Source organism: Nilaparvata lugens, chromosome 7, assembly GCF_014356525.2.
Source record: "Nilaparvata lugens isolate BPH chromosome 7, ASM1435652v1, whole genome shotgun sequence".
Lineage (NCBI taxonomy): Eukaryota > Metazoa > Arthropoda > Insecta > Hemiptera > Delphacidae > Nilaparvata > Nilaparvata lugens.
In genome coordinates, this window is record NC_052510.1 from 45,020,343 (window position 1) to 45,039,492 (window position 19,150).

At 34.0% G+C, this 19,150-nt stretch overlaps 1 protein-coding gene across 1 annotated transcript; it reads right to left on the minus strand.

The window, feature by feature from the left end:
- Window positions 1-2,759: 2,759 nt before the first annotated feature.
- LOC120352429 (transmembrane channel-like protein 7) lies at window positions 2,760-19,150 on the minus strand. The gene is made up of 10 exons (XM_039432867.1): window positions 18,961-19,150; window positions 18,520-18,649; window positions 16,656-16,842; window positions 15,456-15,603; window positions 14,582-14,733; window positions 13,269-13,440; window positions 12,127-12,272; window positions 11,393-11,543; window positions 4,852-5,070; window positions 2,760-3,005 (listed from the first exon to the last, which is right to left on the minus strand). The coding sequence occupies exons 2-10, from the start codon at window positions 18,647-18,649 to the stop codon at window positions 2,760-2,762; spliced, it is 1,551 nt and encodes a 516-aa protein (XP_039288801.1). The 5' UTR covers window positions 18,961-19,150.

Consider the following 19,150-nt stretch of genomic DNA (forward strand, 5'->3'; position numbering starts at 1 on the left):
ATAAAGAGATAGCAGACCTCGTATGTCTCCAGCGTCCTGTCACCAGCTGGCTTAGATCTTTGTTTATGAGTAGACTTGTGATGCGCGTCAGTGTGACACTAGCGTCAGGCGATCAATTCTCATAACGGCAAGGAAATTTGTGTGAGTGCGCCACACCAGATTTTTTTTAATTCCAATTGTATTTAAGATGAAGCTTTGTAACTCGGTATGGCTCCATATGGCCATCCAGATGATTTTACAATGTTTTTCTGATGATATTGTTTGTTTATGATTATGCATGCTGTACGAAAATAATTAATTTCTCTGTTATTCCCTGACCAATGTAGGAAACAATGTGTATCTGTCGATGACAAAAAGTCTACTTGGAAAAACGTTATGCATGAAATACCACAAGGTTCAATTTTAGACCCTCTCCTCTTCACTTTGTATGCTAATGACCTTTCTTCCATTATCAAATTCTCCAGTTTCCATACTTATGCAGACGACCTTCAAATCTATTTAAGCTGTCCCATAACAAAAATTAATGAAACAGTTGGAATAATGAATCAGGATATCAATTCGATAGTGGAATGGACAAAGAAAAATGGCCTTAAGCTTAATACCATCAAAACACAACCCATTATAATTGAATATTCTCGACTTATAAGCAATATTGACTTGAATCGATTCACAAAATTAGTGTGGATGGTAATGACATTCCTTACTGTAGCTCAGTTGAAAATTTAGGCATTATTATGAATAATACTCTTGACTGGTCAGAACAAGTGAACAAAACTTGTAAAAAGGTATTTATTCTCAGCCATGCATGAATTGAAGAAAATGCACGATATTCTCCCTAGAAACTTTAAATAATTATTGGTTCAATCTCTCATCTTCCCACATTTAATGTATTGTAATTCTGTTCTTAACGATATGCAAGTCACTCTGAATTATAAACTACAGCGTTGCCAAAATTATTGTCTACGTTTCGTCTACTCTCTCCAACGCCATGATCATATCACCCCAGCCCACATTGCTAGTTCAACATTAAAGCTTCCCAATCAAAGGCTTTTTCGAATAGTCAAGCTTGTTAGAGATATCTTGAAATACGGTAATCCGAACTATTTTAAAGATGATTTCAAATTTGTCTCTGAAGGTAGGAGTCTAGATGCTTCACATACTAGAACCGGAGAAAGTACTTTAAGGATACCGAATCATCGAACTACTATTTTCACAAAATCCTTCTTAGTCAGTGCCTGTTGTGCATGGAATGCACTTCCTGTTTCTATCAGGTCCATCGAGAGCCGAGCGAGCTTCATCCTGACTTTAAAAAAACATATTTTGGAACAAATGACTGAAACTGTCCGGCCCTAGAACGATCACATGACAACCATCCCTCACCCATTCCACCAATATAAACCTTTAAACCATGTTATAGAACGAATTATATATATATATATATATATATATATATATATATATATATATATATATATATATATATATATATATAATATAAACTCATGTTATTTCAATTATCCACTGCATACTGCTGTATATTACTGAAAGTTGATTACTCTGATCTACTTTCAGCCTACTTCATTTTATTAATCAATAATTTGATCTTATCTACCTATATAATTATTTTACTCTATCAATTTTCTGTTTTTTCCCTTAAATATTTATATTAATTAAAACTTTTACAATATTTCCATTAATAAATAAATCCTTAGTTTAATTAATTAAATTAACGTTTTGGTAGAGAGTTAGTGGGGAGGATATTTTTAATATTCTTTCTGAAGAATGGACATTGATATGTCCAAAGCTCCGCCAATTTATGTAGATGCATAACAATATAATTATCTATAGTTATTATATGACAAATTACTTTTTCATATCATATACAGTTAAATAATTATTTTCTTAGTCTATTGTAAATTCATCTATAATTTTGCTGTATTGTAAGCTATTGTATATAAGTGTATAAGCCAGTATATATTGTAATCTACATAAAGAAAGTACTCAATCAAACCAATCTTAATAAATGAGGTATCCTTGAAATATTGATAAAATTTTTAACTTTTTGTCTCTTGTAATTTTTTTGTTAAGTGAATGGTTTTCGTGAAATTTGCAATCAAAAATATAAAATGGCCGCCATTTTGAAAATTTACATCGAAAATTTTTTATTTTATTTTTTGAAGTTGAGTCTTTAGAACATAAGTATTAATGCCAAATTTCAGATGAATACATAATTTCGCTCTTGAGATGAAAATTTTCAAGTGAAAAAACAAAATGGCAGCTATAGGGATAACCGCTGAGTTTTGGACACTTAAAATACGACATTTGTAGTCTCCTATCATCCAGGAACAATACCCTAGAATGTTCGACACTACTTATGAAACACCCTGTATAGTAGATACGTTTTATCAAGTCATAAAGCTTGTTATATTTTAAACTGGATTCCCACAAAATAGTGACAGTGAAAATATAATTCCCATAAGTTCTAATGGGATTATTCATACTCGCTCGGCCGGTTTGAATGCGAATAGTCCAATTAGAACTTGTGGGAATTATATTTTCACTGTTCACTGTCACTGTTGTGTGCGAATCCAGCTTCTTTTGAATTGTCGTTCACGCTAGATTCAACTCCATTAATGGATTTGTACAAAGTAAAACTACAGACTATTAGTAAAAATTCTATTTGAACATTTCTTGGTATTTAACCGAGATTAAGTGTTGTTTGAAGACGTAATCAGCTTTTTCTTTCTCTCTAGTATCATTTAATTACGGTTGAAATGTAATAGATAATATTGTGCAACCGGAAGTAAATGTTCAAATTGTCTGTTACTGAAACCAAACGTAAATGAATAAATAATGTTGGCTGACCTGACAATCCAAGAGAAGAGCAATGGCATTATGATGAGCAGGAAGGTGACTACGAACGACATGAAGATCGGATCCACCTGCCAATCACGCTCACTCTCATCATCTCCATCAATGCCATTCACCGAAGAACTCAACTTTGGCTGAAACCAACACAAGTTTTTTATACATTCAGCAAGGATTATTTAGGGCCTATGTATTGTTTCTTATTAACTAGTAGTTCTGTGAACAGTAGACCTCGCTCATGAATACAACTTTCAATCTAATGAGAAGTGCCAGTACAGTAAGTACAGTATATTGTGAAGATTTAGCCATGTCATCTATTATTTTCTCCATTGAAAGTGCTAGAGACACTGTTTGCAGGGACACTGGACTTATCGAGGAGGTACCTTTATATCGTCTCCATATTTACAATATAAACATAAATATATTATAAATAAATATACAACTTTTCTAATAATTAATTATAAGAAATCGATCAACTGATGGAAAAATACAATATGCAGTAGGCAATTTAGATGATGAATCGTCTCACAGACGATGGTGAGATGGAAAATGATTCTAAATGAGATGAGTTTGTTGGTGACAATGACAGGAGGTTGCTAATGATGTTTTTCATGAAAAGTGGATTCAATGTTATGGCTTGTTATGCCTATGCAGAATGTTAATGCTCACAAATCGGTTTCAGATCTCATACCTAAGGGAAACAAAAGACTTGACACTGTAGAGCAACACAAATATGCACAAAAAATGCATACAATACAACAATTATTGTACCTGATAAACTGAAAATTCAGTTAGAGAATAACTAAAATAATAACTGATAGTTATGAATAAAAGAAGTTGGAGATTAGAGAAATGTTTATGATGTTAAATATTATCTACAAGTAAAATAGTTGTTGATTTATTAGTTGATTAATTTTATGATTATAAAAATTGTCCACAACTAAAATAGTTGAGTTATTTGTAACATAGATAATAATAGTTATTTATGTATTGATATTAAAGATTTTTTTAAAATAATTTATCCATTTAATTTGATAAATCAATTTAATTATTCTATATAGTAATAATAATAATTTCATAATGATATATTATTAGAATAAGATAAAACAATTAGTATCGTCTGCAAAAAAACTGGTCAGAACGAGATTTAAACCTGGGTCCCACAGTGTGTCAAACTACGCTCTAACCGTCTTGGATACCATGCCCTGGTAACAGTGGATGCGAAAAAGTAGGAACATGAATTGCTGTATCTTCAAAGGTACGAAAAAGTAACTTTTAAGGTTAGTTTGCGGTTTTTTAAATATTACAAAAAACCGGAGGTCTTACCAAAAATCGTTACACATACGTTTCTGCGCCTTGTTTCAAAGAACTTGCATACCAAATTTCATCAAAATCGGACAATAACTGCGACTGTAACTGCGATACAAACAAACAAACAGACAAAAGCCGATCGAGTCGAAACTAAGACCTCAGTTTCGCTTCGGTCAATAAATCTAAACTATCATAATCTACAATATAATAAAGGAAAGAATTGACTTATGCACGTATTGGATAGAAAATTCACGAATGACGCAACACGTCTGAACGACTTGAAGCTTTGCATAGAGATTCTTAATTTACCGAGGAAAATTATAGACCTATTTTGAATTATTCAAGATTTCAGATGGTCAAGTTGTCAAGTTTTTAATTAAACCATAGTGGAGCACGGGTTACCTACTTGTGTCTAATAATTTGATTGTATGTTATGAGAGATGTTGTAGTATTTCTCAATAATCGAAATAATAAGACGTTGATGTATAAAACCAGTACGTATTTTCATTTTGTTTCTGAAGTTTCAGCCAGTGATTCATCAGTTTCACTTGGTTGCATGGTTTAGGTGTACCGTAATTTTATTAATATAAAACTGATTAATTACCGTACTTATTTTCCATTTAAATCAGTATTGTGACTTGAGTTAAGATGGTAAGTTTGTGAGGTACTTACAGCATACTTGCCAGGTATGATGGCTGTGACAAGGCCCGAGGTGTGACTGTTGAGTTTGTTGAGCAGCAGCCGATTGAGGAGAGTGTAGACTAGAACGCCCGTGCCTCCCAGCATCACAAAGAACAGCACATTCACAACACAACGCACCACCACTATGTACACGCGCCGCATCGATTTCGACTTCTGGTACGACGATTTCAGGTCATCGGTCAACATTTCCTGAAAAACAATAAATAAAAACATTCATTTGTATGCAATACTATTTATTATCTATATCAAATCAAATTCATCCACTCAAATTCATACAAAATGACAATATAATAACAAAAAGAACGATTCTAACAAAATACGGTTTTGTTTCGTGCAAATAACTGTATGGAGTTTAATATTGGATGAGATTAAAGTTAGGACTAAATAATTGAAGTTTGAATAAAACTGAATAATTGATCTTTGAATTGATTTCAAACTATTGTTAATTTTCAATGAGAGATATTGTTTATAAAAAGCAAGTGATTTCAAGGTTTGAAAAACGAAATAATTAGAATTTTATTTGATTTCTCAATACCGATGTAGTTGAATTTATTGAATTAATATTAGAATATTAAAAATTGGACCAAACGTTTTTTCAATCTTGAAAAAACACATATTATTATACGAGCAAATTGATTAGAAAAAGTAATTAAATTTCTCTTTAATTAAACAGTTGGATAATAATAGTTGGCAGCACTGATGGCTGCATGAAGTTTAACTTAGAGACTGTTTGTGTTATTTTTCTCATTTATTACTAATTTCGGGATTCTAGTTTCATCTAAAGTACATGTGAACTTTCATCTGTGGTCATGATTGAAGGCAGCGATCAATCAGAGTGAGTTTTTGGCCCTCCATCTATTTTCGAGCGTGTTTTTAGTGATCTAACCTATTAAATGACAAGGACTAGAAACTGTGGAAAGTATCGTTGAAACACCAATTCTGGACTTTGACCCGACTTGACTAAATCTAAACAGACAAAAAATCACCTCAATAATTCTCAACCCTGCGAGAGAATATTAGTGCTGTAAAATAGACTTTCAAACAATTTCGGAAGCTCCCTTACGCTTGATACTTGTTGCTTCACCCAATTGTATCTGCTGTTGCGCGTTCTCACCCTTCTTGAATGAAAGGATGATACAAAGCTTACAATTCCAACTGCGTATCACATTGCACAGGTGCTTCCTGTCCATTTGTGTCATTATTACCACTGATCAAAGAACTGCATAATAGTGGTGTCTTATCTTGACCGTTATCGTCGAGCTTAGCTGTGATTCTTATCAGAACTCAATAGTGCCAAAGACAATACTAGCCTATTTTCGTCGAATATAATACCGTGCTATCTGATAGCCTACCTGCTGTATATCTGTGATTAAGAAAAAAAAATAATAATATGTCAGTCACTACTTACAAAACTCCAAGAAATACCATAGGCATATATCATGAAAAACAATGTTATAGAAGAAGCCATCCTCTAATCAACGGCGATATAGTGTGGAGATGTATTCATAAGGGCTGTTCAGGTACAATTACGACTGATTCAACATTAGGAAAAATAAAAATTTCTACTGTGAAGGATGTCAATCATCCGATACCTCTTACTCCAACGAATATGATGAATAATGATAAGAGCTATGACAAAGGAAATGAGAAAATTGAGAAAGTTAAGAGCACGGCTACCCTTCAAAGATTGTCACTCGACTCAAGAATAATTAATAACCGGAAAGTTCAAGTATGTAGCACAGGATGTCAAACAGATGATTTAATATTGAATGAGAAAGATGAATTAGTCACTCGTGTTAATGAGCTGCTAATTCACCGGAACGCACTTATTCAAGAGATACAGAATCTTAAAGATGATCAACCGAGTGTTTCACAAAGCAAGCAATCGGAAAAAGATAACTTTTCTGAGAACTCTGCGTTAAAGAAGATAGCGGACCTAAAAGAGGAAATACGGAAGCAAGATGTTATTATCAAGGAAATCAATGAACTTAATGACTCTATAACCAACAAATACGAATCTCTGCAACTCCAAGTAAAAATGCTCACAAAAATCACCTCTAAGAATCGCTCAACCTCTTTCAATCCAACTAGATTAGCTTCGACTCCAACCGACCAAGTGAACTCACTCTCAACCAATACACATGTTCCCTATTGGAAAATCCACTTCTATGGTGATAGTCATAGCAGAGATCTCGCTATTATAACCAATAATCGTCTTACTGGAACTGAAGTATTTGGAATCTGCAAAGCTAACGCCGGCTTACTGGACATTGTGAACTGCGGCTCTATTGGGAACGGTTTGGGGAAGGAAGACTGCTTAATCATAGTGGCAGGTGCGAATGATGTAGCTGGAGGCAGAGTCGATACTATCTACAAACACCTACAACAAGAACTTTCAAATCTCAATCATACTAACGTTGTCTTTGTAAGCATTCCTCTGCGACGTGATATACCACTTTCTCACACATACTACAAAAATATTGAAGCGGCTAATGCATACATTTCCGAAGTGGCAATTGGATTAAGTCACGTTGATTTGATTTCTTCGACATAAATGAAATCATGCACCGTAGACATTTTACGAAACACGGATTCCACTTGAACAGTAAAGGGAAGCAGATGCTTGTCTCATCACTGATAGAGAGACTTCTCTCAAGATCAACTTCATGGCGGAGGCCACCAGTAATACATCACTTTGAAGCTCCTAACAGAATCAATACTACCCCTACATCTCAGTGTGCAGCCACAAATAATGCGACAGATGAAGAAGAGAGGATTAATCGCAACTTGGTTGCTGTTGTTCTCGATAGTGCAGAGTGCCGGGATACGAGAGAGAGTGAATCTTTACAATTGGACACAAACTATCAGTCATCTGCTGAGCTCATTCATACCGGTGGTGATGATAATGACATTAGTGTTGTTTTTGTGAATGGGAACAATTTTTTAGAAGCAAGAGAGATGTAACTCATTCAGATTCACATACCAATGATAATAGCCATAACAATAGCAATAATAATGAAAACGATGGTAATAAAAGTGTTAATGATATCAATAACGATAATAGTAATAATAATGATAATGAAAATAATAATAATAATAGTAATAATGATAATGATAGCAGTGATAATAATAATAATAATAATAATAATAATAAAATAATAATAATAATAATAATAATAATAATAATAATAACGGTTATAATAGTGATGGTAATAATAATGATAGTAGTGATTATCATAGGTATGATAATAATTATGATACCAATAATAATAGTACTAATAATATGCTCAATTCTCAGGATATGATAGAGGTTTCATTCAGTGTATTTCACTGGAATACTCAAGGTATCATACAGAATAACAAGCTAGACGAGATTAATTTGTTCATTGCCAGTTTGCAAAAAAAGCCTACCATTATTTGTTTAACCGAGCACTGGGTAGGAGAAAACAACCTCTTCCTTGTACATAAATTTCACGAATATAACCTAAGCTCATACAATTTCAGACAACAAAAAATAAGAGGAGGGTCGTGTATCCTATCGATAGATAGTCGTCTATCTTGTGAAGCTATACCTGATTTTCAGAATTTTTACATTGAACAGTACTTTGAGTGCTGCGGAGTTAAAATTAACGAACATTTTAATCTAATTGTAATTTGCATATATATATCCTAACAATTCCAGGCATTCCTTGAACATATTTTTTGAAAGATTGAATAATTTGTTAGAATTCTGTTTCAAAAAGTATCCCAAATACAAAAGACTTCTCTCAGGTGACTTCAATATAGATATAATGAAGGAATCAATAGCACGATCCAAATCAGGTTCCTAGATTTATTACAATCTTATAACTTGTTCCTGCACTACACAGATGATTCGACTAGAATTACACCGGGCTCTGGAACATGTATCGACAACGTAGCTTCCGATTTTGACCTACGACAGTGTAATAGTACAATCATTGACAATGATTTATCTGATCACACAGCACAACTGGTTGACATTCCATATAAACTGCTTACTTCTTGCAACCGAAACAGATCAAATACAAATAAAAAAAGAGAAACCTTTAAAACAATAAGAATATTTTCGAAAAATAATATTAATCTCTTCAACACCATTCTATCAAGTGAGAGCTGGGAATCGCTTTTTCAATTGAGTGATACTATCTCCGACCCTAATATTTTGTACAATAAGTTTCACACAATGGTAATCTTATATTTTGAACAATCTTTCCCGCGAAAACCTCATACAAAAGAAAGATTACTCAACTGTGATAAGGGATGGATTACATCTGGAATACGTAGATCATGTGCCAGGGCCAGGGAGCTACACATGCAAGGCAGATCACGTGACTGCTCTGAATTCAGAGAATATGTGAAACAGTATAAAAAATATTAAACAGATGTATTAGACAGGCGAAAATAATTTACAACAGCAATAGAATAAAAAATTCTGACAAGACAAAAATGGCGTGGAAAATTGTTAAGCAAGAAACAGGCATGAACACAAAAGAATTGAATCTATCTAAAGTATTTGAAAAAACTCCTATAGAATCCACACTGAACTCATTCAACAACTTCTTTGCTAATATTTACCAAACACTCAATCTAAATATCAACATGCATGCAGCTCTTGATTGTTGTAGAAAGCAGCCAGAAACAAATAATATTCTCATTTCATTTAATCCAGTCACAGAGCATGAAGTAATTAATCTAATAAAAAAATGAAGGCATCAAAGGCACCTGGATGGGATGAGTTCCCTCCTTTCCTCTTAAAGAAATGTATTGTAAACTTGGCTAAACCCTTAACCTTCCTAGTCAACCAGTCTTTTAGGTATGGAGTGTTTCCCGATCTCTTAAAGTACAGCTGTGTGCTACCCTTTCTGAAAAAGGGAGACCCACAGGACTTTGGAAATTTTCGACCCATAGCAATACTATCTGTATTTTCAAAAGTATATGAAATGGCTGTCGCAAGCAGGTTGACTGCTCATCTTGAAAATAATGGATTATTTAATGAGAATCAGTTCGGTTTCCGTAGGTGCAAGGACATTGTAGGTGCAATTTATGAATTTGTCAAGGTTATGTCGCATGCGATTGACAGGTCGCAACATGCTGCTAGCATCTTCTGTGACCTGTCAAAAGCTTTTGATTGTGTGAATCATGAGATATTACTGAAAAAGTTAAGCTATTATGGAATACATGGCACCGCTCTAAAATGGTTCAGCTCATACCTTTATAATAGGCAACAATGTGTGAGAGATAAATTGTCCGCTAAATCTTCTTCATATGCTTTAGTCCCAAATGGAGTCCCTCAAGGATCCGTACTAGGACCTTTGCTTTTCCTAGTATATATTAATGATCTGACAAGTGCTGCACCTGATATAAGATTAATTATGTATGCAGATGACACAACTGCTCTGGCAACAAGCCCCGATCACATCACTCTTGCAAGTAAATTGAAAAGTGCACTGTCAGCAATGTCAAAGTGGTTTGAAGCAAACGGTCTATCGTTAAACTATAATAAAAGCCATCTTATTCAATTTAGCTCTGCTCGTAATCAAACAGCAGTGAACAGAGTACATCTTCCAATAATTGAAGACAGTGTTAAAGTGTCCTCTTCAACAAAATTCCTGGGACTTATAATAGATCAGAGTTTTACTTGGAAGGAGCATATTCAGGTCCTTACAAAAAAACTAAATCAAGCTTATTTTGTGATTCTCACCCTCTCTCACTCACTAGACAAAAGCACCCTATTGACCGTCTACTACGCATATGTCTTCTCATATCTAAGCTATGGAACCATTTTCTGGGGAAATTCTGTTGATAGCGGTAAAATTTTTATAATCCAGAAAAAATAATAAGAGTCATTTGTGGATTGAGATCAAGAGATTCTTGCAAAGCATTCTTCAAAAACCTAAACATTCTAACGCTACGATCTATTTTTATCTATCAATTGTTAGTTTTTGTTAAACAGAATTTAGATAAATTTCAATTCTGCACAGATAATCACGGGTATAATAAACGTAATAGTAGTCTCATTGTTTTTCCAGTACACAGGCACACAGCTCTAGAAAAAACTCCATTCTACTCTGGAATACGTTATTTTAATAAATTACCGGCAGCCATCAGAAATCTAGATTCAATAAACAAATTCAAACTAACAGTCAGAAAAATGCTAGTAGAGAAAGCCCTATACTCTGCTGCCGAATTTTAATTTGTGAAAAGGGGCTGTAGAGTGTAACTCAACTTTTTGTGACTTTCATTTCCATGTGAATTTGATAAGATACATCATAGAGTGTATTTATTTGTTTTACTTTCAAGAAGTTAGAACTAAGTCTTTTAAATATAGTTTTGTTCTAGTATTGACATGTCACCAGTCAAATGAGTGTTACTCAAAAATTGATGTAATGTGACGATAAATAAATGAAATGAAATAATTTGGTATGAATATTGTCGAAATTGTATAATTACAGTATTTAAAAATATATGTTTTTAAGATGTTATGATTTACCTTCAGTTCGCGCGCTAGTGTCTCTGATTTTAGTTTAGCAGCATTTTCGTCTGCAATACTGAAATCCCATGCACAGATTATTTTCAGCGCATAGACGTTTTTTACACCACCTGAAGTTTCAATGAAACTTTTACGATATGACCTTGCCATCCTGTAAAAATTATTTGATTCAAGTATTAGGAAAAATTTGATATTTCAACTAAGTAAAGTGAAGTAAAAATAAAGTTGATATTTCAACTAATGATAAATTATTCAAGATAATTGAAGCAGCAAAATCAATATAGATAGAACTAATCATAATCCTCCCTAGGTAACTTCGAATTGTTTCCTATTGGAGATCTATAAAGTAAAGTAAAAATAAAGTTGATATTTCAACTAATAATAAATTATTCAAGACGATCAAAGCAACAAAATCAATATAGATAGAACTAATCATATCCTCCCTAGGTAACTTCGAATTGTTTCCTATTGGAGATCTACAATGGAGCATTTGATGACTTGCAAAATTTAGAAATTTGTGTGATTTAGAAGTGCTGGAAAATCTTTAAATTACTATTATTGTTACAAGTTTTCAGTAATGATTCATAATTTTAATTATAATATGAAAATAGTGCGAATGGATTAGTTATATTTATGTTTCATTGAAATTGATTGATTAATTCATTTATTTCTTAGCTTTCACATGTCTGGATGTGATGACTACTGCTAAAGATACAATCTTCCTACTTACCCACCTAATTGATAGTGTTATGAAGACGAATAAGTAGGAGAAGAAGGCAGTAAAAAAGTATGCCGTCGGAATAGAATAAATGAAAGAGCCAATTTTTAGACTCTGGTCAGTATAAAACCCATAATACATTGTTGAGTTTGTAAAGAATCCCTGAAAAAAAAACAAATATTCAATTGAAATGATAGATGCATTTTTGATGGATAGGTGGGTCTTTATTTATCAAACATGACTGCCTAGATGCATGAATATAAATACATTTTATAAATTAACTGCACTTGAATTATTTCACTATTCAAGTTTCCAGTCAATTGATTGGTATTTATTCTATCATTGATATAACCAGTCTGACTGTTTTGCCTGTCTGGTTTATGTTTTTTTCTCATTCTCTCTTCTGAGAATTTCTGGAATCCCTGTCACTGCGGTCTTCAATTTAATATTGTTTTTTATTGATTCTATTAATCAATCAATGTATTAAGTATACTTATTCCAACATTAAAATAATACATCAGCACAAGGTATTATTTATTTCATAATCAGAATATTTTTAACACATTCCAAGTGTATTCTCTATTATTTACTTCTAACTTCTATGAGCAGATTAAGCTTATGTAATAACGTGGTACTCCATCCCTACACAGAGATGGATAGTCTAGTAGGGGGATTCCAAAATATGTTGTGTTGTATATTGTATTTCATATTCGTGTATTATGTTTTTTTTTTGGAAAATATATTGAAATTGAATTTCTTTCAGAATTAAAATGCATACTTCAACATCAACATGCTCAAGTTATGAATGGTCAATTTTTCAAATCTTCTGAGACAATTTCGTATGTATAATTATTTCATACAAAATACAAATAATTCAATCATAATAAAACTTTTCATCCACTGACCTCCTATTCAGAGGTATCTGGAGCTTATCAATAATATTCTTGTTCTCATACTAAGGAATAAATGAATAGAAATAAATCACAACATGTTGAAGCACACAGTACAATGAGAACTATTCTACTGGTTGTTATTCGATGGTCACAAGAAACATTGCTATTCATTCAAATAATGTAACTGTTATACGTGAAATCCACGTCATATAATGTATGAGGTGAATGACACTATAATATATTATGTTGTGGAAATCTGTCTTACCTCTCCAGTAATGAAGTCAGAAAGTGAGAATTGTGACAAGTTTTTCGAAGGTGTGTTTATTGAACTGCTCATGACGTCAGAAACTGAAGTGAGGATATTGTCAACGTGTGCTACTCCATTCCTTTTATATTTCTCAACATAGATGCCCTGAGGTATAATGACGAATATAAAGCTGGAAATTAAATAAATTATAAGCAATAGTTTTCAACAAGCATTTTACTAGGTATTACCATAGAGAAACAATAGCGTAAATAGATATCCCATGGTATAGGGCGTTTATGTCACAGCTTTTACTGTTACCTCAAGCCGATTACTGTCGATTTTTACTGTTTTGACCGGGTAAAGGTCCGAACCCACTAGAACGTATCATACCATGACCGTGCCCGTACCGACACATGCAAAAAAATATTCTTTGCATCATTTGATATGTAATGCACCCATTAGACCGTTCCGTCACCGGCCAAGCACGGAGCGTGCCATGCACGTCCAGGTCAACATTTGTCAGCCAGTATATTTTGTCTGTGACGGAACGGTCCTTGCATGGCACGTGACGCCTGCAAACCCCGTTGTAACCGCGTATGCACCGCGTTGGTAACCAGTTCACCGCTACATTCTCTTGCTAACTGACGCGTTCCCAACAACTTCTGACCGGGCATCATACGCGTATCATACGCGTATCATACCCGTACCATACGCGTAATGTACTGGCATAGACCGCTGTTGATCCGGTGTAGTGGGCATAGTTGTTATTTTACGTGCCTGGCATGGTCTGACACGGTCCGTGTCTGATACGTTCTAGTGGGTTCGAACCTTAAGAGTGTATGAACGGCACAATATGATAGACTACCAGCGTCATAAAGCTTCACGGGAAAGAACTACGCGGACTATCGGCTTGAGATAACAGTAAAAGTTACGACATAAACGCCCTATACCATGGGATATCTACTTATGCTATTGTTTCTTTATGGTATTACTGATACATAAGCTTCAATATCCTATAGAATAGCAAATAACCAACAGGCTGTAATTCATAATAATTATTCATTGCCAAAAAACAAAACGTTTTACAAACACTATCACCAATAAGAAAATTTTGACACGTTTTACATATATTTGAATGTACTTAAATTGATAAATAGAAGCTTATTTTTGTTGAAAAGTTGACTAGAATTTGTCATGGAAGAAAATTATGAAAATGAACAAAAAATAAATAACGCTTGAGCATAAAATTATATTAACATTGTTAAAATATACTTGGATTAACTTAAGCCAAATATTGGAAAACTCTCATAGCCAATTTCTTGAGCACTCACCTCATAATGAAAACAAAACAGTTATAAAGGAAAAGCCACCGTAGAAACTTGAAATAAGAAGCGACATCGCTGCCGAAATGCCCTTCTATTGTTTTCAGACTGCCGTACCATAGCTCATAGCCGTAAACTAAATCATGAATCCACATTCTTATCTGAAAAAAAGATTGATACTCTGATTGAATCTGTGACGATAAGTTGACTCTTTCAAGGGCCGTTTGGACAGCCTAAGTTAGAAATCTACTGCTTTAAATCTAGCTAATCTAGAATTTACTGAAACATTTTAACCATCAGCCGATCCAATCTGGTTTGAATTTTAGTTGTGATTGGCAATTTTAAGCACAGAATCTAGAGTGGATAACAGTTTCACTTTTGTCATACCTGTAGAATAAAACCTGTTTTCCTCGCAATTGCTGAAGTTGTTAGTAACAAAAAACAATTGTTCACAGAAAATGAAGCTGATTTTATAACATACTTAAAGCATGAGATTTATACTGACACGGAATTGTCAGCTAACTAATAGGAAGCAAGTGACTCTGAAAAAAGGATAAGATTTGTGGTTTCTGTTATTTATAGGTAGGCCTAGTAGAATAAAAGATTCCGGCTCAGTGGCACAAAAGCCTGTTGAATTTTTATCGTGATTAAATGGCTCAAGAACCATTCGGAATAGCCTTCTTGTCAAAAATTAGTGTTGGTTCTTGTGAAATTCAATCATGATTGAAATTTAACAGGCTTTTTTGTGCAACTGAGCCTCTTTTTTCAATTCATCTGGTTTAGACGAAGTATACGTGCAATTATCGATCATGTCTTGTTCAATATTGACGCGATCGAGTTTGTAATGAATATGAAATGAGTATGGGTAATGGAAAGAACTTACCCTAGTAAAAACGATACTCAAACGATACTTGAGTCTCCTGAAAAAGCCAATTGGATGAACTTTATTTTTTTGGCTCACAGTTTGAACCAATTTTGCTCTCACCGTTCGTTTTACACTCAAACTCTGCGTCAACTCTTTTAGCGTTTCTCTACAATAAACAAAGAAAATAATAGATGAGAATATTGAATATAAGTTATAAAATATGATAAATAATAATAGATAGACAACATTCATAAATGAGTTATTCTTGTGAAATGAGCCTTCGAGGCATTAGTTCTTATCCTTAGAAGTTGTTGGAGGATGTATCGGGAATGATTTTCCAAGTCCATTGTGTCCCTCGGAGCACAGAAACGGATACTGAGAATAATTTATAAAAAAAAACATTCTAATCCCTTGCATAGGTTTATTTCGACAAGAGAAGATCCTGCCTTTGCTGTATTTGTACATCTTGGAAACATCTTGAAACTGCAATAGCTTACACCTGCATGGATTCAGCCGCAGGAAAATATCTCCACACAAGGACAACGAATTTTCTCAGATTCCAGGCGCAGAGTACTGAATTGTTTTAAACAAGTTTTGAGCAGTTGAAGAAACCTGAATAGTCCACCAGCAAGAATTTGGAAAAATTCATCATAAAAAAATGCGTTGATTTTTTTTGGAAAATTGGCACCTGGAAGTAACCTAATGTTCAATACAGTTTAAATTAGCTTTTTCGCATCCATAAAGAGTGATATGAACATTTTATTCATGTCACCTTTAATACAGAATCTTAATATTATTCATGGGCTTTGGTTGTAATTCAAGTATACTATAGACATTAACAGATATATTTTCTACTATATTCTGATATTAAATCTATGTTTTTCTAACATTCAATATGATGTACAGATAAGAAATAAAATTATTATCATTATCAGACTCCATGGTCGAAGTACAATATTCAGTCCATCTAAAAATGCCAGTAATGTACCGGAAAGTGCAAGACGGAGATATGAAGATGGAGATAGCGTGAGATAACATCCCGCAACCGGTGAGTTTATATCAATATTGTTGTCCTTCGGGGAAAAAAGGTATTCTAGGAGACTAAATCTGCTCTTCCTCATTTAGTTTGATCAATACGCTATGTTTTTCACAATTATAGAAACTGAATCATTGAATCCATATAATTGAGTATTTCATTCTTTTCACAATAATACTTACATTCTTAGTTGTTCAGCCAATGGGTCATTGGTCATTAGAGTGGAGTTTCTTTCAATTTGACTGATAATGCAAGCTGCTCTCTTATCCACATCGGTGTTGGGTTGCGTCTCTGCTTGTTCATCTCTATTGTCCTCTCTTATCTCTACATCTTCTTCGTCCTCTCCTTCACCATCGGTTGTCCCACCAACTAAACATTCAATTATTAAACTTCGATTAAACAAATAATTTGATTTGTCATCTATAGAACAGCAGTTTTATTAGTTGAAAAGGTAGGCTATTACTTTATAATCAATATGTGATCAGTTTTTTATAGTCATGAATTGCATGCAAAGTATCAAACAGAGAAAACAGTAGTTATGAATTATTTGAGCTTGGCTATTAGATTCAGCTACCAGTCTCAGCAGTTACTGTGTCACCAAGAGTCGGGGGGTTGGAGCTTTTGATTGTGTGTCCCGTGGCACATTGATTGGAAAGCTGCAGAAATACGGTGTCCACGGTTCAATTTTGAATACAGTCATGAGCTACTTGGAAAAGAAGAGGCATGTGGTTTCACCTGAGGGAGCCTCATCAAGTGATTAAAGTGGGAAGCAAAAAGTACCTTAAGGTTATTGAACCCCTACTCTCGATCCTGTTCCCAGATAGCCAGGGCTCCATCCTCTTCTTTGCAGATGACACCACACTGACAGCTAGAGGGAAAACGGTCGACCAGGAAGCTCAACTGCTGAACAGTATGAAGGTCTGGTTTACAGCGAATAAGTTGAATGAGGAGAAAACGAATGATCTAATATGCTCCCTAATGAGATCATCAGTACACTTTGAACCAGTGAGCTGCTTGTGTTTTTTGTGGATGTCAGATTGAAGTGTAGCCAGCATGTATCAGGGTGATCTTACCTTCTTAGGAAGTTGAGACACATTGTTTGCAGGGAATACATTGTCTTGGCTTATCATTCCCTGTTCGACAACCACATTTTGTACGGATTGCTGCTGTGAGGCCATGTACCTTCTTGCCAGGTGATATACTACTGCTACAAAAGAGGGCAATAAGGAGGGCAATTCATTCTCAAGTCACAGAGACTACTATAAGGACCTGATGATCCTCACCATACATGGACGATATATATCCTGTCCTCCCTGCTGTATTTAAAGGAAAACTTCCAACTGTTGACATGACATCCACCGATACAACAGCCACCATGCAGCAAATTCGGAGATCCCACAGAACGTAGAGAGGTTTCCCAGCAGCGGCAATGATTTGTTCAAAAAACTTTCAATGGATGTGAGAAATATTTTGCGTAAAAGGTTATACACGCTCATCAAATAAAGATTGGTCCAGAAGCCAATTTATTCTTTGGCAGAGTTAGCTGATTAGTCACTATTTTACTTAAGCTGGGTTTTCGTTTGTGCGTAAATGCCGTCGTCAACCACGACAGGGAGAGAATCTCAGATTGAGTAGATTTCAACGTGTCTACATAACCTGAATGATTAGCCTATGTACAATTATGTTTTAATACCCCCAATTAAGGGCAAAAACTTATTGTGCTCAAAGCACTAGGAACATAAGATTTTGGCGATCAGCCAAAAAAATTCTAGCAACCCGGCTGGTGTCCTGCTCGGGTGTCCAGCTCGGCAGCAAATCCTTGTCTCACTGGTTTCCCAAACTTGCTTCACATTTGAATGCCAACTGCCAATGGTTAATATTTGGCGACTCACTGTTGGCTGAATGTGATAAGAGCCTAATATAATATATAACTTACGACAGATAAAACACTTTAACTAATTAAGAGACCATGACAAAATGCATTGAATAAGCCAAGCATTGCGCAATTAATATAAAAAATATGTAAAATAAAATTATTTAACTTGCCTGACAGTAATTCCAAACTGATGTCTTGACAAAGAGTGTTCATATCCTTTGAATGAGATGTAGATCTTGTTCTTGGCTGAGAAAGGACCATGCCAGAATCCTTTAGCAATTTATTAAATCTGCGACTCATCTGCAAAGTTAAATATTAATAATATTAACTTAATAATCCATTTATGAACAATAAAATTCGCCATGTATTTCTATTGATTAGGTCCAATAACTTAATTCTAGTAGCCCAATGAAAGTCCAAGAACAATCCTATGTGCTTTGTGTGTTTTACAGTATTAACTAGCCTATGCAAAAATAATTAAGCTGATTTTTTACAATAAGTAGTTGATATAAATGATCTAGTTTTATTTTACACTAACAGGTCCCAGGCATAAAACAATTTTACAATAGCTTAAAACTTTGTTTTATACAATCCGTAATTATAGTACTTACCGTTGTTTTACATTCACCAACAAATCATGACTTCAAATCCACAAATTTTACCTTCAAACAGTTATCGGTAAGTATTCTACAAAATACATAGAGCTAATAAAAATATTAAGTTTCTAGTAATTAACATTATGGTCTACATTGTGCATGTTTTAAAAAATGTTGTTAACCAAAATAGGCAATCCAAAAGATT

Bases quoted from the DNA above. Each gene is read 5' to 3' on its own strand.
- LOC120352429 (XM_039432867.1), bottom strand. From the start codon at position 18,649: ATGAGTCGCAGATTTAATAAATTGCTAAAGGATTCTGGCATGGTCCTT. The intron at 16,843-18,519 runs GCAAGTTAAATA...TTGAATGTTTAG, and splicing joins CAGTTTGGAATTACTGTCAG to TTGGTGGGACAACCGATGGT. The intron at 15,604-16,655 runs GTAAGTATTATT...TGTTTATTGTAG, and splicing joins TTGGCTGAACAACTAAGAAT to AGAAACGCTAAAAGAGTTGA.